The sequence below is a fragment of the Somniosus microcephalus genome, chromosome 4 (assembly GCF_052327205.1).
Source record: "Somniosus microcephalus isolate GS21.2 chromosome 4, FLI_Smic_1.0, whole genome shotgun sequence".
Taxonomy (NCBI): domain Eukaryota; kingdom Metazoa; phylum Chordata; class Chondrichthyes; order Squaliformes; family Somniosidae; genus Somniosus; species Somniosus microcephalus.
In genome coordinates, this window is record NC_140990.1 from 314,244,139 (window position 1) to 314,271,419 (window position 27,281).

Consider the following 27,281-nt stretch of genomic DNA (forward strand, 5'->3'; position numbering starts at 1 on the left):
CGACCTCTTCACCCTGTTCGGTTTCCCCAGCTATATCCATAACGACCGGGGCTCATCGTTTATGAGCGACGAACTCCGTCAGTACCTGCTAACTAGGGGTATTGCCACAAGCAGGACCACCAGTTACAACCCCCGGGGGAACGGACAGGTGGAAAGAGAAAATGCGACAGTTTGGAAGGCCGCCCTGCTAGCCTTAAAGTCTAGGGACCTTCCAACCTCCCGCTGGCAGGATGTGCTCCCCGATGTGCTCCACTCTATTTGGTCACTGCTCTGCACTGCCACTAACGCCACCCCTCATGAGAAAATGTTTGTCTTCCCAAGGAAGTCCACATCGGGGACATCGCTACCGCCATGGCTGACGTCCCCAGGGCCGGTCCTACTGAGAAGGCACGTGAGGACCCATAAAACGGACCCCCTGGTCGAGAGGGTCGACCTCCTCCACGCCAACCCCCAGTATGCTTACATTGCATACCCGGACGGGCGGGAGGACACAGTCTCCATAAGAGACCTTGCACCCTCGGGGGCCGCAGTAACCCACTACTCACTACCACCCCCCCCCCATGATCCGATATCCAGCCCCAGCAGACGGCAGGCCTGGGCCGCGCGACCCGCTCGACATCTACGAGGACGACACGCCTGTGCCACAGCCCACGCAGGACTCGACGCCGGAAGCTCCACTACCCCTGCCGTCGCCACGCCGATCACAGCGGCAGACAAGACCTCCGGAGAGACTCCAATACACTAACTTTTAATACACTTCACCCCGCCGGACTCAATTTTAAACAAGGGGTGAATGTGGTAAACCACTGTTTGTATTCCACTGTGTACATGCCTGGACATGCCTCGGCTGACTCCTCCCACAAGTCCTAGTATAAAGGTGACTGCTCCCCAGCCCTTTGTATTTCTGGACCGGTCGACCACTCGAGGCAGACCTTCATTCTTTTGTTAATAAAAGCCTTTAGTTACTCTCTTAACTCTCAGTCTTTTATGAGTAATTGATAGCGCATCACGAACCTTACCCCTAACTGCCGGCCAATAGCGACCAAAAGCAGGAGGTACAGCTGGGAGGACAGGCGGTTTATCGCGACCGAGGTAGACAGGCTCCTGAAAGAGCGCATTATTGAACGCAGCAATAGCCCGTGGCGCGCCCAAGTGGTGGTGGTAAGGGGTAGCGAGAAGAAACGGATGGTGATCGACTATAGCCAAACGATCAACAGGTACACCCAACTAGACGCCTACCCGCTACCCCGCATATCAGAAATGGTGAACCAAATCGCCCAATACCGGGTGTTCTCCACCATCGACCTCAAGTCAGCGTACCACCAGCTCCCTATCAGACCAGAGGACCGCCCGTACACCGCCTTCGAGGCGAACGGACGCCTCTACCAATTCCTCAGAGTCCCCTTTGGGGTGACGAATGGGGTCTCGGTCTTCCAGAGGGAGATGGACCGCATGGTCGATAACCACCACTTGCAGGCAACCTTCCCCTACCTCGACAACGTCACCATCTGCGGTCACAACCAGCAGGATCACGACTCGAACCTCGAGAGGTTCCTGAAAACCGCACAAAAACTCAACCTCACCTACAACGAGGACAAGTGCGTTTACAACACCACGCGCCTCTGCATACTAGGCAGCGTGGTGGAGAATGGCGAAATCGGACCAGACCCCGACCGATTGCGCCCCCTATGGGAGCTGCCCCTGCCCAACACTCCCAAAGCCTTGAAAAGATGCCTGGGGTTATTTTCTTATTATTCCCAATGGGTCCCCAACTACTCCGACAAAGCCCGCCCCCTCTTGAAAGCATCCTCTTTTCCACTCTCTGCTGAGGCCCATGCCGCCTTCAAAAGCATTAAGCAGGATATTGAGCGGGCCACACTACAGGCAGTGGACGAGAACACTCCCTTTCAAGTGGAAAGTGATGCGTCTGACTTTGCCTTGGCGGCCACCCTCAACCAGGCGGGGCGGCCCGTAGCTTTCTTCTCGAGGACCCTCCAAGGGCCCGAGATCAGACACTCCTCCGTGGAAAAGGAGGCCCAAGCCATCGTGGAGGCAGTGCGCCACTGGCGCCACTACCTAGCTGGCAAACGCTTCACCCTACTTACCGACCAGCGGTCGGTAGCGTTTATGTTCAATAATAAACAGAGGGGGAAGATTAAAAATGATAAGATTCTTAGGTGGCGGATCGAGCTCTCCACCTTCGATTATGACATCATTTACCGGCCAGGGGCCCTTAACGAATCCCCCGACGCCCTCTCATGAGGGATGTGTGCCAGCGCCACCGGGGATCGGCTACAGACCCTCCACAATGACCTCTGCCACCCAGGGGTCACGCGGCTGTTCCACTTCATAAAGTCCCGCAACTTACCCTACTCGATTGAGGAAGTTCGGTCCCTGACCAGGAACTGTCACACTTGCGCTGAGTGCAAGCCTCGGTTCTACCGCCCAGATAGAGCCCACTTAATCAAAGCTACACGGCCCTTTGAGCGGCTCAGCTTAGATTTCAAGGGCCCCCTCCCGCCCGTCGACCGCAATGTTTACTTCCTGAACATTGTGGACGAATACTCTCGTTTCCCATTCGCCTTCCCCTGCCCAGACATGACCAGCGCCACGGTCATTAAATGCCTCAACAGCCTGTTCTGCCTGTTCGGTATGCCGAGCTACATCCATACGGATAGGGGGGCGTCCTTCATGAGTGAAGAGCTACGCCAGTACATGCTGTCCAGGTGGATCGCCACGAGCCATACCACCAGCTACAACCCCCGGGGTAACGGTCAAGTGGAGCGAGAGAACGGGACAGTATGGAAAGCAGTCACTCTAGCTCGAAGGACCAAAGGCCTTCCTATCTCCCGCTGGCAGGAAGTCCTCCCAGATGTGCTCTGTAGTGTATGTACCCGTCTGCCTTTAAGGAAACTATTGTATGTAACCGTTCACCTTTAAGAGAACTACTTTAGGTGTGGCACTACTTGTTTGGCTTCTGTATACTGTAATACCGACAGTGACCACACCAGTATATAAGTGTTGTGGCAGGATTGCTGGGGCAGATTCGCCCTGACCTTCGAATAGTAAAGACCTGTTTGTTTGTTATTCCTGAAGTCTGTGTCGTTATTAACTGTACAACCCACAGACTTTACAGTGGCGACGAGTCCGATCGTACCCTGCGGCAAGACTACCAAAGCAACTAAAGAGCGTCGAAGAGAGGCAACCGCCCTCGTCGTTCTGCTGGAAGAAAACACGAGGCTGCAGCAATAGAAAGGAGGAAGACTTTAGCAACAAAAGCTTCCATCAGCAACAGGCACTGACTATCCTTCTACCACGGTGCGGAGTGAGCCGATCAGCAGGAAACAAGGCGGCCGCGGAGACTGTGAGTAGGGGAAAGTGTAACGAAATCCGGAGGATAAGGGCTGTGCACTCGACCACGGTCGAGGGGGAGCAGAGCTGGTCAGGAAGGCGGGTCCAACGGCGTCGTGAGACAGCCGGACCGCGATCGGCGGGAAAAAGCTGGGCAGCGACCGAAGCCACGAAGCGCTGAGACCGGGAGCAGGCGTGGGAAGAGAGAAACTCAGCCGCAGCCGGGGAGGGAAGCACCGGACTGCGTGAGGGCTGGGAGGCGAACGGGAACAGAGCGTGTGGGAGAGGCAGAGCTGACCAAAGGAGGCTGCGCGAGAGCCAGTCCAGCGGCTGAACTGTCCTCCACCAACGGGGTACCCAGCGCCGGTAGAGCCGAGTGTGCGGGAGAGAGAGAGACAGAGCCGAGCAAGGAGAGAGAGACTGCGCGAGAGCCAGTCCAGCGGCTGAACTGTCCTCCACCAACGGGGTACCCAGCGCCGGTAGAACCGAACGTACGGGAGAGAGAAAGACAGAGCCGAGTAAGGGGAGCTGTGTGAGAGCCAGCCCAGCAGCTGAACCTGTCCGTTGTGGGGAAAGCGTACCCCTTCCACCAGGGAAGAAACGCGGGAAGCCGCCATTAGGCGGCGAAGACGACAGAAGCGGGAAACCGCCATTGAAGTGGGCGGGGAGAGAAGGAAAGAGCGGGAAACCGCCATTTTCGCGGGAAAAGCCGCCATCTTAGGAAAAAAAATAATAAATAAATAAATACAAATTGTGTTGTACCCAAGGAAAGGAAGATGCCTAAGCGGGGGGACATCAACGATTTTAATTCTGAGATAGAAGACTGGGCCACGTACGTGGAACGTATTGAGATACATTGTAAGGCTAACAAAATAGCTAAGGATGAAAAAGCTTTAACCTTACTTAACATGATGGGTGCGAAAACATTCGGGTTGTTGAAGCATCTTCTCTCACCAGCTAAACCGGCGGATCAGACTTTCGATGATATTGTAGCAGTGCTGAAGGATCACTTGAACCCCACACCGTTGATACTGGCTGAACGATCCAAATTCTATGCAAGAACGCAGAAGAAAGACGAAAGCAACACGGAATACTTGGTCGAACTGCGTAGGCTAGCGGAACACTGCCAGTTCGGAGGGAATCTGACAGAGGCACTGCGAGACAAGTTCGTATGTGGATTGTCCAAAGAAGGGACGCAAAAGCGACTACTGGAAGAGAACGACCTCACACTAGACAGGGCTGTCCTTATAGCTGCATCGCACGAAGCCGCAGCGAAAGGAACGGCGGAAATGCAGCTAAAGGCGGCGGCACTCGGGGTGGACCAAATTACCTCGAGGACAACAAAATGCTATCGTTGTGGGAAGACAACACACGACCAGAATCAATGCTGGGTTAAAAACCAAGAATGCAGGAAATGTGGCAAGATCGGGCACATAGCTAAGGTATGCCGGTCAGGAACAACGTACAACAATAAGGAGTCACCACAAAAATGGTACGGAAAAGTGCAAGAGGTGACTAGGAAGAGTCTGAGGGAACAGAAGTCGGACTCACACTCCAAATGCAAAGGACTGGACAGTCTGAGAATTCACAATGTGAGTAATGAAGCTGACCAACAAACTATCTGGATAACGCTACAGATTGCAAAGGTCCAAGTAAAAATGGAAGTGGACACCGGATCGGCGTTGATGGTCATGAATAAGCATGACTATAAAAAGTTTTTCAAGCATATTCCACTACGGGATACGGAACTAGTACTACAGACATACACGGGGCACAAAGTATTCCCCATCGGAAAGATAGAAGTCAAGGTGAGATACAAGGATAAAGATCACCACCGGTTGGACCTGTATGTGTTGCCTTAGGGAGGTCCACCACTTCTGGGACGGGAGTGGATCCGAAAAATAAAGATGGACTGGCATTCACTAAACACCATGACGGTGGATTCGGAAAAAGAGGATGTCAAACCGGAACGGTTGTCCAGAATATTGGACGAAGCTAAAGAGGTATTCCAGCAAGGACTGGGAACACTGCGAGGAATTAAAGCAAAGGTTAAGATTGCAGAACATGCAAGCCCAAAGTTTTTTAAGGCCAGATCGGTACCTTACGCAATACGACCAGCGGTGGAGGCAGAACTGGAAGAACTTGAACGATCAGGGGTTCTGTCAAAAGTGGACTGGAGTGAGTGGGCCACGCCCATTGTTCCCGTCATGAAGTCCTCACCAAGTAATAAGCCAGGGGGACCGGGGAAGGTCCGTATCTGTGGAGATTTCAAGATCACTGTGAATCCGGTGCTTCACACGGTACAATACCCGCTTCCGCGGATTGAAGATATCTTTGCTTCGTTGGCTGGAGGGAAGCACTTCACGAAAATAGACCTGGCTCAGGCATATTTACAGATGGAGGTCGAGGAAGAGTCACGCCAGTACCTCACCATCAACACTCACAGAGGCTTGTATCGCTATAATAGGCTGGTCTTTGGGGTAGCTTCGGCACCAGCAATTTGGCAGAGGGCCATGGAACAGGTGTTACAAGGAATTCCAAGCACGCAGTGCTACTTAGATGACATTTTAATCACGGGAAAAGATGAGGAAGAACACCTCACGAATTTGAAACTGGTACTCACCAGGTTGAAGGAGTATGGCCTTCGGGTTAATCACAAGAAGTGTGAGTTCTTCCAAAAACGGATCTCATACTGCGGTCATGTCATTGACCGAGAGGGACTGCATAAGTCACCTGAAAAGATAGAAGCGGTCGTGAAGGCCCCCGCTCCAGGAAACGTTTCACAGTTAAGATCATTCTTGGGGTTGATTAATTAATATCACAGGTTTCTGCCAAATTTATCCACGTTGCTGCATCCGCTGAATGATCTGTTGCGGAAAGAAACACCATGGAAGTGGAGTGAAGAATGCAAAAGGGCTTTTCGCAGAAGCAAGGAGTTGATTACCTCTGAAGAAGTGTTGGCTCATTTCAACCCAGCATTACCCCTTCGTCTAGCTTGTGATGCTTCCCCGTACGGAATTGGGGCAGTACTTTCGCACAGGCTACCAAATGGCTCGGAAAGGCCAGTGGCATTCGCGTCACGATCATTGACACCCGCGGAGCGAAATTACGCTCAAATAGATAGGGAGGCCCTCAGTCTTGTGTGGGGCGTGAAGAAATTCAACCATTACCTACAATGTAAAAGGTTCACATTGCTGACAGACCACCAGCCGTTGGTGTCCATATTCAACCCAAACAAGGCCGTGTCCACCATGACAGCACAAAGGTTACAAAGGTGGTCCATGTTACTTGGGGCACACCAATATGAAATTGAGTACAAAAGGTCCAAACAGCATGGAAATGCTGATGGGTTATCACGCTTGCCATTGCCGATGGTGGAAGAAGCGAGTACAGTGGACCCAGTAGAGTTGTTCCACTCATTCATAGTGGAGTGTCTACCGATAACAAACTCAATGATTGAGAATGAGACAAGGAATGACCCGACTCTTTCACGAGTCTATGATGTAACGGTGGAGGGATGGCCAGCACAGAGCGAACCAACACTGCAAGCATTTTCACAGAGGAAAGAACAACTGTCAGTGTGTCGAGGAACCCTGATGTGTGGATCTAGAGTGGTGATTCCACCCAAACTCCAAAAGAAAGTGCTAAAGGAGCTGCACGAAGGACATCTGGGTGGAGTAAAGATGAAGAATCTAGCAAGAGCGTTTGTGTGGTGGCCAGGCATTGATGGAGACATAGAGGAGATCACGAAGAACTGCCTAGGATGTCAGAGGGTTCAGAACGCGCCACCACAGGCTCCTCTGCATCCATGGGAGTGGCCCTCATCTCCTTGGCAAAGAGTACACATCGACTTTGCTGGTCCATTTATGGACTCGATGTTCCTAATAGCGGTGGATGCCCACTCCAAGTGGCCGGAAGTAATTAAGATGACCACCACCACGACGGAAAAAACCATCACAGTGTTAAGGACTATGTTTGCTCGGAATGGCCTGCCGGAACAGATCTGTTCTGATAATGGACCGCAATTTGTGTCCGAAGAATTCAAGAAATTCTTAAAGAGCAATGGGGTTAAGCATTACACGTCAGCCCCATACCATCCCGCCTCCAATGGATTGGCTGAAAGGTTTGTCCAGACCTTCAAGAAGGCCGTAAAGGCCATGAGTAATGAAGACATAAGTCTACAACATAAGGTGGATAGCTTTTTGTTGGCATACCGGAATGCAACACATGCGGTCACAAATCAAACTCCCGCAATGATGTTTTGTAATAGACGCCTAAGATGCCGGCTGGATTTGCTCAAACCAAACGTCAGAAGGGACATAGAGAACCGGCAATTCCAGGGCATGAATGAAAGGGCCACTAGATCTTTCCAGATCGGTCAACGAGTTTTGGCCCGGGACTACCGTACCGAGAAATGGCAGCCTGGAACTACTGGAAAAAGGCTAGGGCCGTTGATGTACACCGTGGACATTGGGGACAATATAATAAGGCGCCATGTTGACCAAATCATAGGGTCCGCCACAAATGGGCCACCGACTTCACCACCTTACCCGGGTAATGTTGAGTCTGAGATACCCAGAACACCTACGTCCGATCTGGTAATACTGGAATCAGCTGAACCTGACACTGTCTTTCAAGCCGAATCGACTTTGCCAGAAGCACCTACTAGCCCGCCTGGAATGACGACACCACTGCGGCGTTATCCGGACAGAATCCGGAAACCTCCAGAAAGACTGAATCTATGAACTGTCTTACATAAGCTGTATATATGTTATAATGTATGTTCACTATGGACTCAGTATGTTGAAAGCTAAAAAGGGAGGATTGTAGTGTATGTACCCGTCTACCTTTAAGGAAACTATTGTATGTAACCGTTCACCTTTAAGAGAACTACTTTAGGTGTGGCACTACTTGTTTGGCTTCTGTATACTGTAATACCGACAGTGACCACACCAGTATATAAGTGTTGTGGCAGGATTGCTGGGGCAGATTCGCCCTGACCTTCGAATAGTAAAGACCTGTTTGTTTGTTATTCCTGAAGTCTGTGTCGTTATTAACTGTACAACCCACAGACTTTACATGCTCCATTCGATACGGTCGCTATTGTGTACTGCCACTAATGCCACGCCTCACAAGCGAATGTTTGTCTTTCCCCGGAAATCCACCTCAGGCGTATCCATGCCGTCATGGCTCTCCACCCCAGGTCCGGTATTCGTGCGAAGGCATGTGAGGGGCCACAAGACGGACCCTCTCGTGGAGTCAGTGCACCTACTCCATGCCAACCCCCAATACGCGTATGTCCGGCACGCCGACGGAAGGGAGGACACCGTGTCCATAAAAGACGTCGCCCCAGCCGGTAACGACAACAACCACGACAACAGCAGCAACAACGACCACAGCAACTCTTACCCACCCACTACTCTTTCATCAACCCCGGCAGAACATCGACCAACGGTACCCCCACCAACTACCCCTTCAACAACCCTGGCGGCACCCCCGGCAGAGACCCAGGAGGCCACCGGGGACACCCAGCCGACACCCGCGGCACCACAACAGCCACGTCGGTCGCAGAGGACTATCAAACCCCCGAACAGACTAAATCTATAGAAGGGGTGAATGTGATGAAATATTCCATTCATCACTCATCAGTATTTCTCTGCCTGTGACTGTGGTTGGTTTCAGTTTCATTTCCATTGTATTGTACTGTGTGTAGGGCTCCGCCCATACCTGGCTCCTATGTAAGCTGGCCCAGCCTGCAGCACATCCAGTACGGCAGACCTCTGGATGGAAGATACATTCTCCTCTGTGTGTTACCTTCTAAGTCAATAAAAGCCTTGTTTTGTTTCGCTAACATCGAGTCTCGGATTTATTGAGGCACATCAAAGGCCATTCAGCTCCTCGAGCCTTCAATTAGATCATGGCTGATCTATCTTCTTCTTCTTAGGCAGTCCCTCGGAGCCGAGGATGACTTGCTTCCACATTAAAAATGAGTTCGCAGGTAACTGATGAGTCCAATGCGGGACCTACAGTCTCTGTCACAGGTGGGGCAGACGGTGGTTGAAGGGGCGGGTGGGTGGGTGCTTGGGTTGACGTGCGCTCCTTGCGCTGCCTGCGCTTGGCTTCCACTTGCTCCCGGCAAAGAGACTCGAGGTGTTCGGCGCCTTCCCGGATGCTTCTCCTCCACTTTGTGCGGTCTTGGGCCAGGGATTCCCAGGTGTCGATGGGGATGTTACACTTTTTCAAGGAGGCTTTGGCTGATCTATATCATAACTCCATCTACCTGCTTCCTTACATCGCCCCTGAACAGCCTGGCTCTAATTTTAAGGTTATGCCCCCTTGTTCTGGACTACTTATAAAATCCTTTAATCATCTTTAAACACCACAATTAGATTCCCCCTTAATTGTCTATACTCGAGGGACTACAAACCTGGTCTATGCAACCCACCTGTCCTCATAATTTAACCTTTTACCCCCGATAACAACAATCCGACAGTTTTCATAATCACTTTCTGTTGCCAGCCCATAAATGATCAATTTAATAGATTCACAGGTTACCATGGTGCGGTTTGAACTCACAACAACTTACATTTATATAGCGCCTTTAACATAGTGAAACGTCCCCAGGTGTTTTACAGGAGCGCGATCAGATAAAAATTTGACACCGAGCCACATAAAGAGATATTAGACATGGTGATCAAAAGCTGGGTCAAAGAGGCAGGTTTTCAGGAGCAACTTAAAAGGAGGAGAGAGAGGCGGAGAGGTTTAGGGAGGGAATTCCAGAGCTTAGGGCCCAGGCAGCTGAAGGCACGGCCGCCAATGGTGGAGCGATTCAAATCATGGGATGCTCAAGAGGCCAGAATTGGAGGAGCGCAGAGTTCTCAGAGGGTTGTAGGGCTGGAGGAGGTTAGAGATATAAGGAGGGTGTGAGGCCATGGAGGGTTTTGAACACAAGGGTTGCTAGTCCAGTACCATAGCTACTAGGCTGCCCTACCTGTGACTGCAGAGTAAAGGGACATAGGTGCAAACTAGTAGAGGATTCATGTCAGGAAGTATTCAGAGTGATCAGTACCTGGGATGGTCTCTGGTTAGGGGAGTGTTGGCAAAAGATTTTGGGGTCATTCAAGAGGCAGTTTTGTTGTGTATGTAATATGTGTGCTACTTTGAACCTATGGACAGGACTGCACTACTTGTTGGGCGTAGTGATACGCAGTACCACTCCTGGCCATAGGGGTATAAATAGTACTGTGGGTACTGATTCCCCTCAGTTCCCGCCTGTGGGCATGAAGTAAAGACCTATGTGCAGTCCCTACCTCCAACCAGTAAAGGCCTGTTTGAGTTATACGTTTAAGTCTTTGTGTTAATTGTTCAATACAATACACATACTTAACACTGGCGACGAGTCAGGCTCTTACCCTGCGGCAGTTATTCCAGGCGGCTTCGTCCAAAGACAGGACGTTGAAGAGAGGTTTCAATCCTCAACACCCCACTCAAAACTGAAGGGCAGCAGAAATCCTGACAGCTTCCAGCGACTGGAAGCGACAGGCATTAGGACCCTGAAGCCTCCATCAGCTTGTGAACCGGAGTAAAGACAGGACTGGGGAAGAGAGAGAGGTAGGGCGATAGCGATCGGCAGATAAGGGCCGGGCCGCTTTGAAGTGAGGGGCGCAGCCGGGCCAGCGATCGGGACCAAAGATAAGAGCCGCACTCGGACTGAAAGGCGCGGCGGCTGCAGAAGCTCAAGGTGCGAGAGTCGCGGTGCACAGCGCGGGCTATCGATCGCGGCGAAGATAAGGGCCGCACTCGAGGGCTGAAGGGAGACGGCGTCGGGGGACGGGTGAAGACCGCCAAGCGCGGGAAAACCGCCATTTTGTGGGCGGAGGACGACGGCAAGAGCGGGAAGCCGCCATCTTTGATAACAAGTAAAGAAAATAAAATCTGAGAAATTGCAAATCTACAATGCCTAAACACGGGAATATTAGCACCTTTGATAGTGACCTTGAAGATTGGGCCATATATGTTGAAAGAGTAAAAAATTATTGTAAGGCCAATAAAATTCGTGACCAAGATAAAGCTCTAACATTATTAAATTTAATGGGTGCGAAGACGTACGGGCAATTGAAACACCTGTTATCACCAGATGAACCGGCGGATAAGACGTTCGATGAGATTGTTACTGTCCTGAAAGATCATCTAAACCCCACGCCGCTGATGCTAGCGGAACGATTTAAATTTTACGACAGAAGGCAGCTACAGCATGAAAGCAATGCTGATTATTTGCTGGAATTGCGTAAATTAGCGAAATATTGCCAGTTTCGAACGGGCCTGACAGATGCACTACGAGACAAATTTGTGTGTGGTTTATTTAAACAGGATACACAAAAGCGACTGCTCGAGGAGAATGAGCTGACGCTTGAGAAGGCGGTCACTATGGCAGCAGCACACGAAGCCGCAGCGAGAGGCACGGCAGTAATGCAGCTACGGTCACCGGAGCTCAGTGCACACAAATTGGGTGTGAGTTCTGGCAAATGTTATCGTTGTGGAAAGACAACGCATGATCAGAACCAGTGTTGGTTTAAAAACCAAGAATGTAGAACTTGTGGTAGGCTTGGACATATAGCTAGAGTATGCAGGTCAGGGAAGAAGACCAGCAACAAGAAGTCACCGCAAGGGAAATACGCAAAGGTACACAAGGTGGCCGAACAGGAGTCCGATTCAGACGCTAGCAGTAATGAACTGGCTAGCTTAAGCTGTAATGAACTGGCTAGCTTAAGAGTACTCAACGCTGGTAAGGGTGCAGACCTCCAGACAATTTGGGTCACTCTTCAGATAGAAGGAGTCCAAGTAAAACTGGAATTGGACACTGGATCGGCATTGACGGTCATAAATAAGAAAGATTACGGAAAGTTATTCCAACATATTCCCCTACAGGATACGGGGATTATATTGAAAACATACACGGGGCAAAGAGTGTACCCCATCGGGAAAATAGAGGTTGCAGTGGCCCACAAGGGCGAAGACAGTCAAATAATGGACTTATATGTGATATCTGAAGGAGGTCCTCCACTACTAGGACGGGAGTGGATTAGGAAAATGAATATGGACTGGCATTTCCTACAAACAATAACGAGTGAGAACTCGGTGAAGATAGTCGGCCCAGACTCTGGAACGGATGATGGTAAGCCCAACTCAGGTGCAAAAGACAAAGTTTCAGCACAGAATTCCACTGAGCAACAACAACATAGTTTAACTGTGGATTCTGAGTCTGGCAAGTCTACTGATGTGCCCATTTCTGAGGGACACCGGGCTCGAACTCAACTCCATTTCAAACTACAACAGCAATTAGAACAAATGCTTCGCCGTTTTGAGCAAGAGTTGAATGCAACGAAAGAGTTCTTTGATATAGAGTTGGAGAATCTGGAAAGACAACAGAAGCAGCTGATGGAGAAAATGGAGCAGGAGCACACAAAACGTCTGATGTCAGAGGAGTTAACGGTCAGCCAACTCCTGCATATGCTGAAGGACAGGACTCTGAAATGGGAAAAACTTGAACATGAACTTCAATATTCAAACGAAAGGGGTTCGGAGCTCTCAAAGGTTATTGGAAGAGCTGAGGTGGCAACACAGACTGAGATGACTGCAACAGAGCAGCCCTTGGATGCCAAAAGTACGCTGACTCACGTCAACGTAGAACAACAGACCGCTGAAACAGCTGCTCCGGTAGAGGGATTGCATAGTCCGATCAATCAATCTCCAAAGGAAGTTGAAGTATTAAAATCACAAATGAGGTCACTAGTAAACGACTTGCTGAAAGCCCAGAAAAAGCTGGATGCAGAGGTACACATGAAGAAGTCTCTTCAGGAAAGATGTCTGGATTTGGAACAAGAGCTGGCTAACGTCCAGCTAGGTATGGAGGAAATAGACGACCCTCTCACTGGTCTAGCTCAGGACGACACCGAATATTACGATGTCCTGTCCTGCCCAGCTTGTAACTTCGACTCCCAAAGTGCAGAAATCATGGAGGAGCACCAAAAGTCTACGGAACATCGGGAGAAGCTGGCTCTACGACGGAAACAGGAGGAAGAGAAGGAGGAACTGCGCATGCAGCTGGCAGCTGTGGCAGCTGACAATGGAGCCCAGAGAGTCTCCAAGAAGCAGAAAAGGAAAAGTAAAAACAGAAGATGACCCATCTGAACCATTATCACCTCTACCAGATCACACACGTGGTCCCTCCGAACGGAGCCAATTCAGTTCGGAAGTTCAAACTGTTAAATCCATGGAAGGACTATTGAATGAGTCACTCTAGCAACGTGAACCGACTACACCACAGAGATTGAATCTGTGAACTGTTTTTGACATGAAGTTATCTATGTTATTCTGTTATGTAAACCTGAAGTTATATATGTATATATGTTATTACGTTATGTTAAATGGGGAGATGACTGTAAAGCTAGGAAGGGAGGAATGTTGTGTATGTAATATGTGTGCTACTTTGAACCTATGGACAGGACTGCACTACTTGTTGGGCGTAGTGATACGCAGTACCACTCCTGGCCATAGGGGTATAAATAGTACTGTGGGTACTGATTCCCCTCAGTTCCCGCCTGTGGGCATGAAGTAAAGACCTATGTGCAGTCCCTACCTCCAACCAGTAAAGGCCTGTTTGAGTTATACGTTTAAGTCTTTGTGTTAATTGTTCAATACAATACACATACTTAACAAGTTTGATGCCCTGATGGAGGGTGTAAGTCTACTTGAGAGGGCAGACGGAGCCTCGGTTTAACATCTTCCAGCACTCTGTCGGCACTGCACTGGGAGTGTCAGCCTAGATTTTGCACACAAGTCTCTGGTGTGGGGCTTGAACCCACGACCTTCTGATTCAGACACCATGAAGCCAAGGCTGATGTGTGAAGACCCCCCTCATTCCCCTTTATCGAGATTTTACAGCTGCCATTTTCTTACGACGCAAATTAGATAAGTACATGAGGGAGAAAGGAATAGAAGGATCTGCTGATGGGGTGAGATGAAGAGGGGTGGAAGGAGGCTCATGTGGAGCGTAAACACCGGCATGGACCAGTTGGGCCGAATGGCCTGTTTCTGTGCTGTAAATTCATTGTAACACTCACAGTCTGGTGAAGAGGAGGCTGTCCCAATGGCCAAGTCATTCACCAGAATGATACCGGAGGGTTAAATGAGGAGGACATGCTGCATAAACTTGGCTTGTATTGCCTTGCGTTTAGAAGGTTAAGGAGTGATTTGATCGAGGTGTTTAAGATGTTAAACAAATTTGATGGGATGGATAGAGAGAAACTATTTCCTCTGGTGGGGGGAGTCCAGAACAAGGGGGTGTAACCTTATCATTAGAGTCAGGCCGTTCAGGGGTGATGTCAGGAAGCACTTCTTCACACAAAGGGGAGCGGAAATCTGGAACTCTCTCCCCCAGAAAGCTGTGGATGCTGGGGGCCAATTGGAGCTTTCAAGACTGAGATTGATAGATTTTTGTTGGATGAGAGTCTCAAGGGATATGGAGCAAAGGCGGGTAAATGGGGTTGAGGAACAGATCAGCCATGATCTCATAGAAACATAGAAGATAGGAGCAGGAGTAGGCCATTCGGCCCCTCGAGCCTGCTCCACCATTCAATGAGATCATGGCTGATCATCCAAACTCAGTACCCTGTCCCTGCTTTCTCCCCATATCCCTTGATCCCTTTAGCCTTAAGAAATATATCTAACTCCTTCTTGAATATATTTAATGAATTGGCCTCTACTGCCTTCTGTGGCAGAGAATTCCACAGGTTCACCACTCTCTGGGTGAAGAAATTCCTCCTCATTTCTGTCCTAAATGGCTTACCCCTTATCCTTAGACTGTGACCCCTGGTTCTGGACTCCCTGACCATCGGGAACATCCTTCCTGCATCTAGTTTGTCCAGTCCTGTCAGAATTGTATAAGTTTCAATGAGATCCCCTCTCATTCTTCTAAACCCCAGCGAGTATAAGCCCAATCAACCCAATCTCTCCTCATACGTCATTCCTGCCATCCCAGGTATCAGCCTGGTGAATCTTCGCTGAACTCCTTCCATGGCAAGAACATCCTTCCTCAGATAAGGCGACCAAAACTGCACACAATACTCAAGGTGTGGTCTCACCAAGGCCCTGTACAACTGCAGCAAGACATCCTTGTTCCTGTACTCGAACCCTCTTGCTACGAAGGCCAACATACCATTTGCCTTCTTAACCGCCTGCTGCACCTGCATGCTTACCTTCAGCGACTGGTGCACAAGGACACCCAGGTCTCATTGCACTTCCCCTTCTCCCAATCTATTGCCATTCAGATAATAATCTGCCTTCCTGTTTTTGCCACCAAAGTGGATAACCTTGCATTTATCCACGTTATATTGCATCTGCCATGCTTCTGCCCAATCACCCAACCTCTCCAAATCATCCTGGAGTTTCTTGGCATCCTCCTCACAGCACACACGCCCACCCAGCTTTGTGTTGTCTGCAAACTTGGAGATATTACATCTAGTTCCCTTGTCTAGATCATTAATATATCAATGTATGGCAGGACAGACCCAAGGGGCTGAATGGTCTCCTCCTGTTCCGATGTTCCTAAGTGTGTTACGAGACCGTACAATGTGATATTGAGACACAGGGCAGGATTTTCATTGGGCCATGGAGGCAGGATTGGAGGCATGCGGGGGGTTAAAATCTCAAAATCGGGGAGGTCTCGACCCCATTCCGCACCCAACCTGCCTCCATGCCAGTTTCAAAGGAGGCGGGTGCCCACCCAGCACTGGGACCCGCCTCCCCGAGGTGTGAAGGGGATTAGTGCCAATTAACTGCCTGTTAACAGTTAACAGGCAGTTTTTAGCCTAATCCCTATTTTTAATGTTGAAGTGTGGGGTTCCCGACGGCTCCAAACCATGCCAAGCACGGTGGCATAGTGGTTAGCACTGTTGCCTCACAGCGCCAGGGACCCGGGTTCGAATCCGGCCTCGGGTGACTGTCTGTGTGGAGTTTGCACATTCTCCCCGTGTTTGCGTGGGTTTCCTCCGGGTGCTCCGGTTTCCTCCCACAGTCCAAAGATGTGCAGGTTAGGTTGATTGGCTATGATAAATTGACCCTTAGTGTTAGGGGGATTAAATACGTGGGGTTATAGGGATAGGGTGGGATATGTGTTGGTGTAGGGGTTACGGGGATCGGGTGGGATATGTGTCGGTGCAGGCTCGATGGGCCGAAATGGCCTCTATCTGCACTGTGGGGTTTCTGTGATTCTGTGAAGTTAGCGAGGCGGGCCGTCGGGATGAAGGGCTTGGAGGGGTCGAGATGTCCGGTGTTCAGGTGAGTGATGGGTACATGAATGCAGAGGTAAGTGTGTTTGGTGTGTGTAAAGTGTTTAATGAAGTTTAATTACCTTTACTTACCTTTTCAGCCTTCCTTCCTTCAGGTCTCGGGAGTCCCTCATCTCACTGGCACAGAAAGCAGAATGGCTGCGAGCTGTCAAAAATTGCAGCATTCAGCTTTCTGTTCCGGGGAGATCTCTAAATCAGCCTGAGAGGAACGAATTAACTTGGAGTACAGATTGTCAGTGTTTGACAGCTTCAAACAGCTGTCAAACGCTGATATTTCATCTGTCAAAAGGTCTTGACAGATGAAATGTCAATCTGTGACGTCACCTGTTGCCGGGTGGCCCTTAATTGGCCTGCTGAGCCCACTGGGCTCAGCGGGCCAATTAAGTGAAAATCGCGTGGGTTGGCCACAACTCGATGGAGGCGGAACGACAACCCTGAAAGTTGTAGTCCCGCCTCCTACCCGACTTCTCAATGAAAATCCAGCCCATAGTCCGAAAGCTCCCATGTTTGATCAGTGTCGTTGTCTGGTCTCCTCCAGGGTGTCGGTGGGATCTCTATACTTGGCTACCAGGTGGTGGGGGGCAAGGGGAAATCAAGTTGACATGCGCCCTAACGCCAACTCACGGGAGACGGTCACTTCAAACTCAGCCGAGTCGTTGACCACGTCGCACACGTACGTCCCTCGGTCCTCCATCTTAGCCGAGTGGACGGTCAGCCTCCGGTGCTCTCCATCCACCTCCATCGCGGTCCTCTCGCTCGGCTCCACCTCCACCCCGTCCTTGTACCAGCTCACCTCCGCCTCGGGCCGCGAGAGCTCGCACAAGAGGACAACCTCGCCACCGGTCAGCACACTCAGCGCCGAGGGGGAACTGGTGACGATTTTCACCGGAGGGTCTGGAACCGACACAGCGAGAGAAGGAGAGAAAGAGAAAGAGAGTGAGAGACAGAGAGAGCGAGGGAGAGGGTGAAAGAGAAGGAGAGTGAGAAAGAGAAAGAGTGAGAGAAACAGAGAGAAAAAGAGAGAGGGAAACAGAGAGAGACAGAAAGAGGGAAAGAGAGAAAGAGAGAGAAAGGAAAAGAGATAGAGTGAGAGAGGGTGAAAGAGGAGAAAGAAAAACAGAAAGAGACAGAGAAAGAGGGAGTGGGAGAGAGAGAGAGATAAAGAGAGAGAGAGCGTGATGGAGAGAGAGAGAGTAAGAGAGAGAGAGGCAGAGGAAGCGAGCAATAGAGAGAGGAGAGAAAGCGAGATAGATAAAGATTGGGAGAAAGGGAGAGAGACAGAGAGAAACAGAAAAAGATAGAGAAAAAATAAATTAAAGAATCATAGAACCATCGAATCATAGAAAAATACAGCACAGAAGGAGGCCATTCGGCCCATTGAGTCTGCGCTGGCTCTTTAAGGAGCAGATAATCAGAGGATACTGACTGACAGTGTAAGGGGGACGAGTTAACATTAACTGATAGTGCAGAAGACAGGTATTCACAAAACTTACTAAACCTTGGACATCTAACCATTCATCTCAACTGGTCATTTTGTCAGCAGCAAGCTTAAAGAACAAAAAATTAAAATTCTACTTAAAATTCTCAGCCTCAGTGTTTCACCTTTTAACTGCCCCAACAAACACTGGGAGGGAATAGGTCTTTCTTTCTTTCTTTCTCGCTCCCCGCTATCGCGCACCTTCGTGAGCCTGGCCCTGTCGGACCTGAGAGTGCGTGTGGGATTGGCGGGGCTGGAGCCTTGGCCGGCTGTGCCGCCCTCTCCAGCGCTCTCACCTGACACGGTGACGGTGAAGGACACCAAGTCTTCCGTCACCTCGCAGACGTACTCTCCGCTGTCGCCCCTGGAGGCGCTGGGGATCACCAGCCACCTGAGTAACCCCTCGGCCTCCACCTGCACACCCCGGCTCCCCTCCAGTTCCTGGCCGTCTTTGTACCACTTCACCTCCGCGTCCGCTCGGGAGGCCTCGCACCTCAGCACAATCGGCTCGCCGCTCAGGCACTCAGTCCGAAGCCCAGCCTCCATGGCTCTTACCGTCGTGGGCGGTTCTAGGAATAAAAGGAAAAAAGGATTTAGGAACAGGAGGAGGCCATTCAGCCCCTCGAGCCTGTTACACAGGAACAGGAGGAGGCCGTTCAGCCCCTCGAGCCTGTTACACAGGAACAGGAGGCGGCCATTCAGCCCCTCAAGTCTGTTACACAGTTCGGGGGAGAGCAGCAGCGGAGGAGGAGCCCGGCTTAAAAACCGGCGCGAAGGCAGAGGCCTGACCAGTTCGGGGGAGAGCAGCAGCGGAGGAGGAGCCCGGCTTAAAAACCGGCGCGAAGGCAGAGGCCTGACCAGTTCGGGGGAGAGCAGCAGCGGAGGAGGAGCCCGGCTTAAAAACCGGCGCGAAGGCAGAGGCCCGACCAGTTCGGGGGAGAGCAGCAGCGGAGGAGGAGCCCGGCTTAAAAACCGGCGCGAAGGCAGAGGCCCGACCAGTTCGGGGGAGAGCAGCAGCGGAGGAGGAGCCCGGCTTAAAAACCGGTGCGAAGGCAGAGGCCCGACCAGTTCGGGGGAGAGCAGCAGCAGCGGAGGAGGAGCCCGGCTTAAAAACCGGCGCGAAGGCAGAGGCCCGACCAGTTCGGGGGAGAGCAGCAGCGGAGGAGGAGCCCGGCTTAAAAACCGGCGCCAAGGCAGAGGCCCGACCAGTTCGGGGGAGAGCAGCAGCGGAGGAGGAGCCCGGCTTAAAAACCGGCGCCAAGGCAGAGGCTAGACCAAATCAACAGCAGAGGAGAGAGGTAAAAAGTAATCAGTGTGTGACGTCACCAGGGAGCAGGTAAGTGATTGGTTGGTGAGTATTTCTCTCTTTTCAATACAAGCTTGACTTCTGTGGTGTTAAATTTCTAGGGTCTCTGGTGTAGTGGGGACAGTTGGTAAATAAAGCGCCCTAGAGTATACCTGTAACTGGGGTATTGAATAAATTTTTAAATTAATTAAAGGAGTAAGTCATGGCAGGAGAGCTCAGACCCGTGTTCTGCTCCTCTTGCTCCATGTGGGAAATCAGGGACGCTGCCAGTGTCTATGAATGTAAAGGGTATGATCAGTAAGTTCGCGGATGATACAAAAATTGGTAGGGTGGTAAATAACGAGGAGGGTAGCCTCAGTCTGCAGGACGATATAGATGGGTTGATCAGATGGGCGGAACAGTGGCAAATGGAATTTAACCCGGAAAAGTGCGAGGTGATGCACTTTGGGGGGACTAACAAGGCAAAGGAATACACACTGAATGGAAAGACCCTAGGCAAGACGGAGGGTCAGAGGGATCTGGGTGTGCAAGTACACAGATCCCTGAAGGCGGCGGAACAGGTGGATAAGGTGGTAAAAAAGGCATATGGGATACTTGCCTTCATTAGCCGAGGCATTGAATATAAGAGCAAGGAGGTTATGATGGAGCTGTATAAAACACTGGTTAGGCCACAGCTGGAATACTGTGTGCAGTTCTGGTTGCCACACTACAGGAAGGATGTGATCGCGTTAGAGAGAGTGCAGAGGAGGTTCACCAGGATGTTACCAGGGCTGGAGCGCTTCAGCTATGAAGAGAGACTGGGCAGATTGGGTTTGTTTTCCTTGGAGCAGAGGAGGCTGAGGGGGGACATGATTGAGGTGTACAAAATTATGAGGGGCATAGATAGGATGGATGCTGAGGAGCTTTTTCCCTTAGTAGAGGGGTCAATAACTAGGGGGCATAGATTCAAGGTAAAGGGCGGGAGGTTTAGAGGGGATTTGAGAAAGAACTTTTTCACCCAGAGGGTGGTTGGAGTCTGGAACTCACTGCCTGAAAGGGTTGTGGAGGCAGAAACCCTCACAACATTTAAGAAGCATTTGGATGTGCACTTGAAATGCCATAGCATACGGATGTGCACTTGAAATGCCATAGCATACAAGGCTACAGGCCAAATGCTGGAATATGGGATTAGATTAGACAGGGCTTGATGGCCGGCACGGACACGATGGGCCGAAGGGCCTCTATCCGTGCTGTATTACTCTATGACTCTATGACTATGACTCTATGAGGCCATTCAGCCCCCTTGAGCTTGTTTCACAGGAACAGGAGGAGGCCATTCAGCCCCTCGAGCCTGTTACACAGGAACAAGAGGAGGCCATTCAGCCCCTCGTGTCTGTTACACAGGAACAAGAGGAGGCCATTCAGCCCCTCGAGCCTGTTACACAGGAACAAGAGGAGGCCATTCAGCCCCTCGTGTCTGTTACACGGGAACAAGAGGCCATTCAGCCCCTCGAGCCTGTTACACAGGAACAAGAGGAGGCCATTCAGCCCCTCGTGTCTGTTACACAGGAACAGGAGGAGGCCATTCAGCCCCTCGAGCCGGTTACACAGGAACAAGAGGAGGCCATTCAGCCCCTCGAGCCTGTTACACAGGAACAGGAGGAGGCCATTCAGCCCCTCGTGTCTGTTACACAGGAACAGGAGGAGGCCGTTCAGCCCCTCGAGCCTGTTACACAGGAACAGGAGGAGGCCATTCAGCCCCTCGAGCCTGTTACACAGGAACAGGAGGAGGTCATTCAGCCCCTCGAGCCTGTTACACAGGAACAGGAGGAGGACCATTCAGCCCCCCGAGCCTGTTACACAGGAACAGGAGGAGGCCATTCAGCCCCTCGAGCCTGTTACACAGGAACAGGATGGGGCCATTCAGCCCCTCGAGCCTGTTACACAGGAACAGGAGGAGGACCATTCAGCCCCTCAAGCCTGTTACACAGGAACAGGAGGAGGCCATTCAGCCCCTCGAGCCTGTTGCGGCATTCAGTTAGAGCATGGATGATCTATAACTTAACTCCATCTACCCGCCTGTAACCATTCTGTAACCCTTCATACCCTTGCCTAATAAAAATCGATCAATCTCAGACTTGCATTTCTATAGCGCCTTTCACCACCTCAGGACGTCCCAAAGTGCTTCACAGCCAATGAAGTACTTTTTGAAGTCTAGTCACTGTTGTAATGTAGGAAACGCGGCAGCCAATTTTGCCACAGCAAGATCCCACAAACGGCAATGTGATAGTGACCAGATCATCTGTGTTTTAGTGGTGTTGGTTGAGGGATAAATATTGTCCCAGGACACCGGGGAGAACTCCCCCCGCACCCCGCCGCTCTTCTTTGAAATAGTGGCTGTGGGGATCTTTTACGTCCACCTGAGAGAGCAGACGGGGACTTGATTTAACGTCTCATCCTGAAAGACGGCACCTCCGACAGTGCAGCACCCCCTCAGTACTGGCACTGGGAGCGTCGGCCTGGATTATGGGCTCAAGTCTCTGGAGTGGGACTCGAACCCACGACCTTCTGACTCGGAGGCGAGAGCGCTACCTCTGAACCAAGGCTTAAATAGTTTAGCCCAATCCATCCCTGCTGTGTGAGGGAACCATTCCACTCTGGGAAGAGTGGGGACCTATTCCGCATTGACCTGAGAAAGATCTAGAAAGAAGAAGTTGCACTGATATTGGCCCAGAACTTCGGGTCTCCACGGGTGAGTACGCGCTGGGTACTCACCCGTAGGCCCAATGGAAGTGCCGGTTTCCTGCATGCACTGCGCATGCGCGGGAAGCCGGCACTTCCGTTCCCCTGAACAAAGGGGTTCAGAGGTCGAACGCGTGCACGGGAGAGGCTGCGCGTGCGCATCGAACTTACGTTTTTTTTGCAGGTTTTCCCGGAAGGGTAAGTCTCCAGAAGTTAGACATTTAAAAAGCAGTCGCAAGGCCTGCTTTTTACAAGGTAAGTGGTGAATTAATTAAAATTAAAACATTTTTTCCACAGGTTTATTATTTTTAAATACTTTAAAGCAAGGTAAGTTTATTTTTAGCCCCGTTAGAAAATAAAATTATTTTTTTCAAAAATTTAAATTATTGTTTAAAATAGTTATTTCACGCAATTTATAGTTTATTTAAAAATGTGATTTAAAAAAATGTATTTGAAGATTTAGTGAAGTTTTGGGGCTTATAGTATTTATAAGTTTTGACAGGTCTTCCTGTCAAACTTATGAATGAAGCATTCCCTGCTACCATTGGCTCTCCATGGCCCACGTGATCCCAGGGGACGTTTCGAACTAACTGCGCCCCTGGGATACGCAAGCACTGCGCGCCGGCAGTTGGAGGAGGCCCAGGATCGGAATCCCACGCGGGCCCACAGCTCAATGGCCGGCGCGCTAGGTAAGTGCAGGTCGGAGGCTTGCACCCGCGGGAAGACTCTGGCCCAGAAATTCTGGGCCAATGTGCCTTATCTCGTAAGGCGCCCAAATACACGTCACAGCCAATGACGATCGATTGGGAGGGTAATCACTGTTATTAGCCTGGGCTCTAACCTCTCACTGTGATGTCATAAAAGATGGAGTCGTCGACAGCATCGCAGACGTATTCTCCGGAATCTTCTGTTCCAGCGCTCTGAACAATCAGACTCCTGTGGACTCCGTGCGACTCCATTGTGACGTTCCCGCTCCCCTCGACTTCCAGCCCATTCTTGTACCATTTCACCTTGGCGTGTGAACGGGAGAGCTCGCAGGTCAGGACGATGCGCTCGGAGGTGAGATACTCCACCTTCGTATCGTCTGTCGTGTTCACGATCCTCACTGGAGACTCTGAAACGGCAGCGTCGCAACGGACACACTTTGTGATGAAGTGAAACTGGGGCGTTAGCACAATATACAGTTAACGCTGTCACTCTCTCTCCCTCCCTCCGACACTCCCTCAGTTAACACTGTCACTCTCCCTCCCTCCCTCCAACACTCCCTCAGTTAACGCTGTCACTCTCTCTCTCTCCCTCACTCCCTCAGTTAACGCTGTCACTCTCTCTCCCTCCAACACTCCCTCAGTTAATGCTGTCACTCTCTCTCCCTCACTCCCTCAGTTGAAGCTGTCACTCTCTCTCCCTCACTCCCTCAGTTAACGCTGTCACTCTCTCTCCCTCACTCCCTCAGTTAACACTGTCACTCTCTCTCCCTCACTCCCTCAGTTAACGCTGTCACTCTCTCTCCCTCACTCCCTCAGTTAACGCTGTCACTCTCTCTCCCTCCCTCCAACACTCCCTCAGTTAACACTGTCACTCTCTCTCCCTCCAACACTCCCTCAGTTAACGCTGTCACTCTCCCTCCAACACTCCCTCAGTTAACGCTGTCACTCTCTCTCCCTCACTCCCTCAGTTAACGCTGTCACCTATTCAGAAAAATACACTATTCTATAAAAGAATTCTGACTTTATAAAAACATGACAAACTGACATCAAATGAACATGAGAGGCACAAGTCTGTGTTACAACCAGCTGAGGTAACTAAGAAGACAATGGTGCACCTGGTTGAGGTGTTTTTAATTTACACGTCGTAAAGAGACACAGATAGAAGACTTTGGTAAGAATGACATCAAATAGATGCACCTGCTCCACACTGTTTTTTATGATACATTCGAACACCTAAAGGTAGAGACATAATTCTCAATGCTACAAGCTGATATAACTGTAAAAATAGCAGGGGTCAACAGAAAAATGACTAGAGATAATTAGCTTACATCAGCAGAAAACGTCAAAGGAAATACAACTGAGAAAAGGTATAAAAATTGAACTTTCAAATGGGATGATAGATTCGCTGTAAAGGGGCAAAGCGATTCTCGGCTTCAGAGGCAAGATCTGTAAGTCTTCAACTCTTTGTATCTCGGGGATCAACGGTATTGTATTTGATTTTGGTGGATATCCTGGAATAAACTAAGAACTGTAAAACTAGCGAAGTTAAGATTTGAGAATAAGGATCTCTGATAATAGAATTGTAAGCTTTTTGTATTTGGAATTGTTAATGTTGCGATTGAATTGCCAACTGTAAATTACATGTCGGTTCTTTAATAAATCTATATATTTTTAGAATTGTCTCACAATACTTCTGTATCAAACACGCAAACTCAATCTCTGTACATTTTTTGGTGAGGAGTTGCAGAATTCTGGGGGAGTTTTCGGGACCCTCATAATATCCGGAATGTTACAGTCTAGCTAAACTTATTAAAAGTGCTATCTGGAGGACGGTAACATTTTCAGGTTGTTCCTTTCCTTTAGGGAGCGAAAGCCCGGACCTTTAGACCCAATTAAGCATCTTTAGGATTCGGCTACCTCAAAACTTTAGTTGAAAGTGAACGTCTGAGGAATACGCCTGATCCAGGGTAGCCCTAAAGGGGCTAGGACTAGTAATTATCCTTTCAAGCTAATGCTGAAACTCTCTCTCCATCACTCCCTCAGTTAACGCTGTCACTCACTCTCCATCACTCCCTCAGTTAATGCTGTCACTCTCTCTCTCTCAAACCCTCAGTTAATGCTGACACGGCATTTAGGGTTAGGGTTAGGGTTACAGTTAGGGTTAGGGTTAACTATCCACTCCCTCAGTTAACACTGTCACTCTCTCTACCTCAAACCCTCAGTTAATGCTGACACTGTCCCTGCCCACTCCCTCAGTTAATGCTGAAACTCTCTCTCCCTCACTCCTTCAGTTAACAATGTCACTCTCTTTCCCTCGCTCACTCAGTCAATGCTGACACTCTCCCTTCCGGCTGTCGTGCTGAAGACTTGTGCTCCAGAACTAGCCGTGCCTCTAGCCAAGCTGTTCCAGTGCAGCTATAACATTGGCATCTATCCGACAATGTGGAAAACTGCCCAGGTATGACCTGTTCACAAAAAGCAAAACAAATCCAATCCAGCCAATTACTGCCCCATCAGTCTACTCTCAACCCTCACTCCCTCAGTTAATGCTGTCACTCTCTCTCCCTTGCTCCCTCAGTTAACACTGTCACTCACTCTCCCTCACTCCCTCAGTTAATGCTGTCACTCTCCCTCACAACATTCAGGCTTGGGCTGATAAGTGGCAGGTAACATTCGCGCCACACAAGTGCCAGGCAATGACTATCTCCAACAAGTGAGAGTCTAACCAACGCCCCTTGAAATTCAACGGCATTACCATCACCGAATCCCTCACCATCAACATTCTGGGGGTCACCATTGACCAGAAACTTAACTGAACCAGCCACATAAATACTGTGGCAACAAGAGCAGGTCAGAGGCTGGGTATTCTGCGGCGAGTGTCTCACCTCCTGACTCCCCAAAGCTTTTCCACCATCTACAAGGCACAAGTAAGGAGTGAGATGGAATACTCTCCACTTGTCTGGATGAGTGCAGCTCCAACAACACACAAGAAGCTCGACACCATCCAGGACAAAGCAGCCCGCTTGATTGGCACCCCACCCACCACCTTAAACATTCACTCCCTCCACCACCGGTGTACCGTGGCTGCAGTGTACCATCTACAAGATGCACTGCAGCAACTCGCCAAGGCTTCTTCGACAGCACCTCCCAAACCCGCGACCTCTTCCACCTAGCAGACGGATGGGAACACCACCAACTCCAAGTTCCCCTCCAAGTCACACACCATCCTGACTTGGAAGTATATCGCCAATCCTTCATCATCACTGGGTCAAAATCCTGGAACTCCCTCCCTGACAGCACTGCGGGAGTACCTTCACCACACGGACTGCAGCGGTTCAAGAAAGCGGCTCACCACCACTTTCTCAAGGGCAAATAGGGATGGGCAATAAATGCTGGCCTTGCGAGCGACGCCCACATCTCATAAATGAATAAAAAAAATTCCCTCAATTAATGTGGAATGTTCCTTGTTCAAAATCCCAAAGACCTCAGCTGGAGGTGCCAGAAGGGGGCGCTGCTATTGGCCTCAGCACCTAAAGCTTAAGGAGGGGCAAATCAGTCTAGGAGAATGGGATTGGAGGCTCGGTGGAAGAGAGGGGTAATGGGGGTCGGCGGATAGGGAGACTGGTGAACTGGTGAGAGTGATTGGGGGTCAGAGAAAAAGGGAAAATGGGGGTCAGGGGGAGGGTAATGGGGTCAGAGAGGGGGGGAACCCCAGAGGGCTGTGGCTGCTCAGTCGATGAGTATATTCAAGACAGAGATCGATAGATTTTTGAACTCACGGGGAATCAAGGGATAGGGGGATCGGGCGGGAAAGTGGAGTTGATGGAGTTCAGCCATGATCTTATTGAATGGTGGAGCAGGGTCGAGGGGCCGAATAACCGGCTCCTGCTCCTATTTCTTATGTTCTTATGTTTCCTGCTCCTGATCTCTATCCAGTGACCCCTCGGGAGGCAGTACAGACGGTGTGGATGTTGGATGAGGACAGTGTCAGGCTTTGTGTGCTGTCTCCATAGTAGAATAGCCGCTCAATACTCAGTCTACAACAACAACTTACATTTATATAGCGTCTTTAACGCAGTAAAATGCCCCAAGGCGCTTCACAGGAGCGATTATCAAATAAAATTTGACACCGAGCCACATAAGGAGATATTAGGACAGGAGCTTGGTCAAAGAGGTAGGTTTTAAGGAGCGTCTTCAAAGGAGGAGAGAGAGGCAGAGAGGTTTAGGGAGGGAATTTCAGAGCTTAGGACCTCGGCAGTCCTCCTGCCAGTGGAAACAGTTTCTCCCTATTTACTCTATCAAAACCCCTCATTAATTTTGAACAGCTCTGTCAAATCTCCCCTTAACCTTCTTTGACCTTCTCTGCTCCA

The 27,281-nt window shown here is 50.2% G+C and overlaps 1 protein-coding gene across 5 annotated transcripts in view; it reads right to left on the bottom strand.

Moving 5' to 3' along the window:
• LOC147120616 (obscurin-like protein 1) overlaps window positions 1-27,281 on the bottom strand; it is a 159,840-nt gene that overhangs the window by 86,686 nt on the left and 45,873 nt on the right. For 3 of the 5 annotated variants that reach the window (XM_085986752.1, XM_085986750.1, XM_085986748.1), the window contains exons 8-10: window positions 23,046-23,318; window positions 18,474-18,746; window positions 17,325-17,594 (exon numbers count right to left, since the gene is read on the bottom strand). In XM_085986752.1, the coding sequence (XP_085842878.1) occupies window positions 17,325-17,594; window positions 18,474-18,746; window positions 23,046-23,318 (816 nt within the window). The remainder of the gene's footprint in view (window positions 1-17,324; window positions 17,595-18,473; window positions 18,747-23,045; window positions 23,319-27,281) is intronic. The other 2 variants (XM_085986751.1, XM_085986749.1) reach the window with 1 other exon arrangement.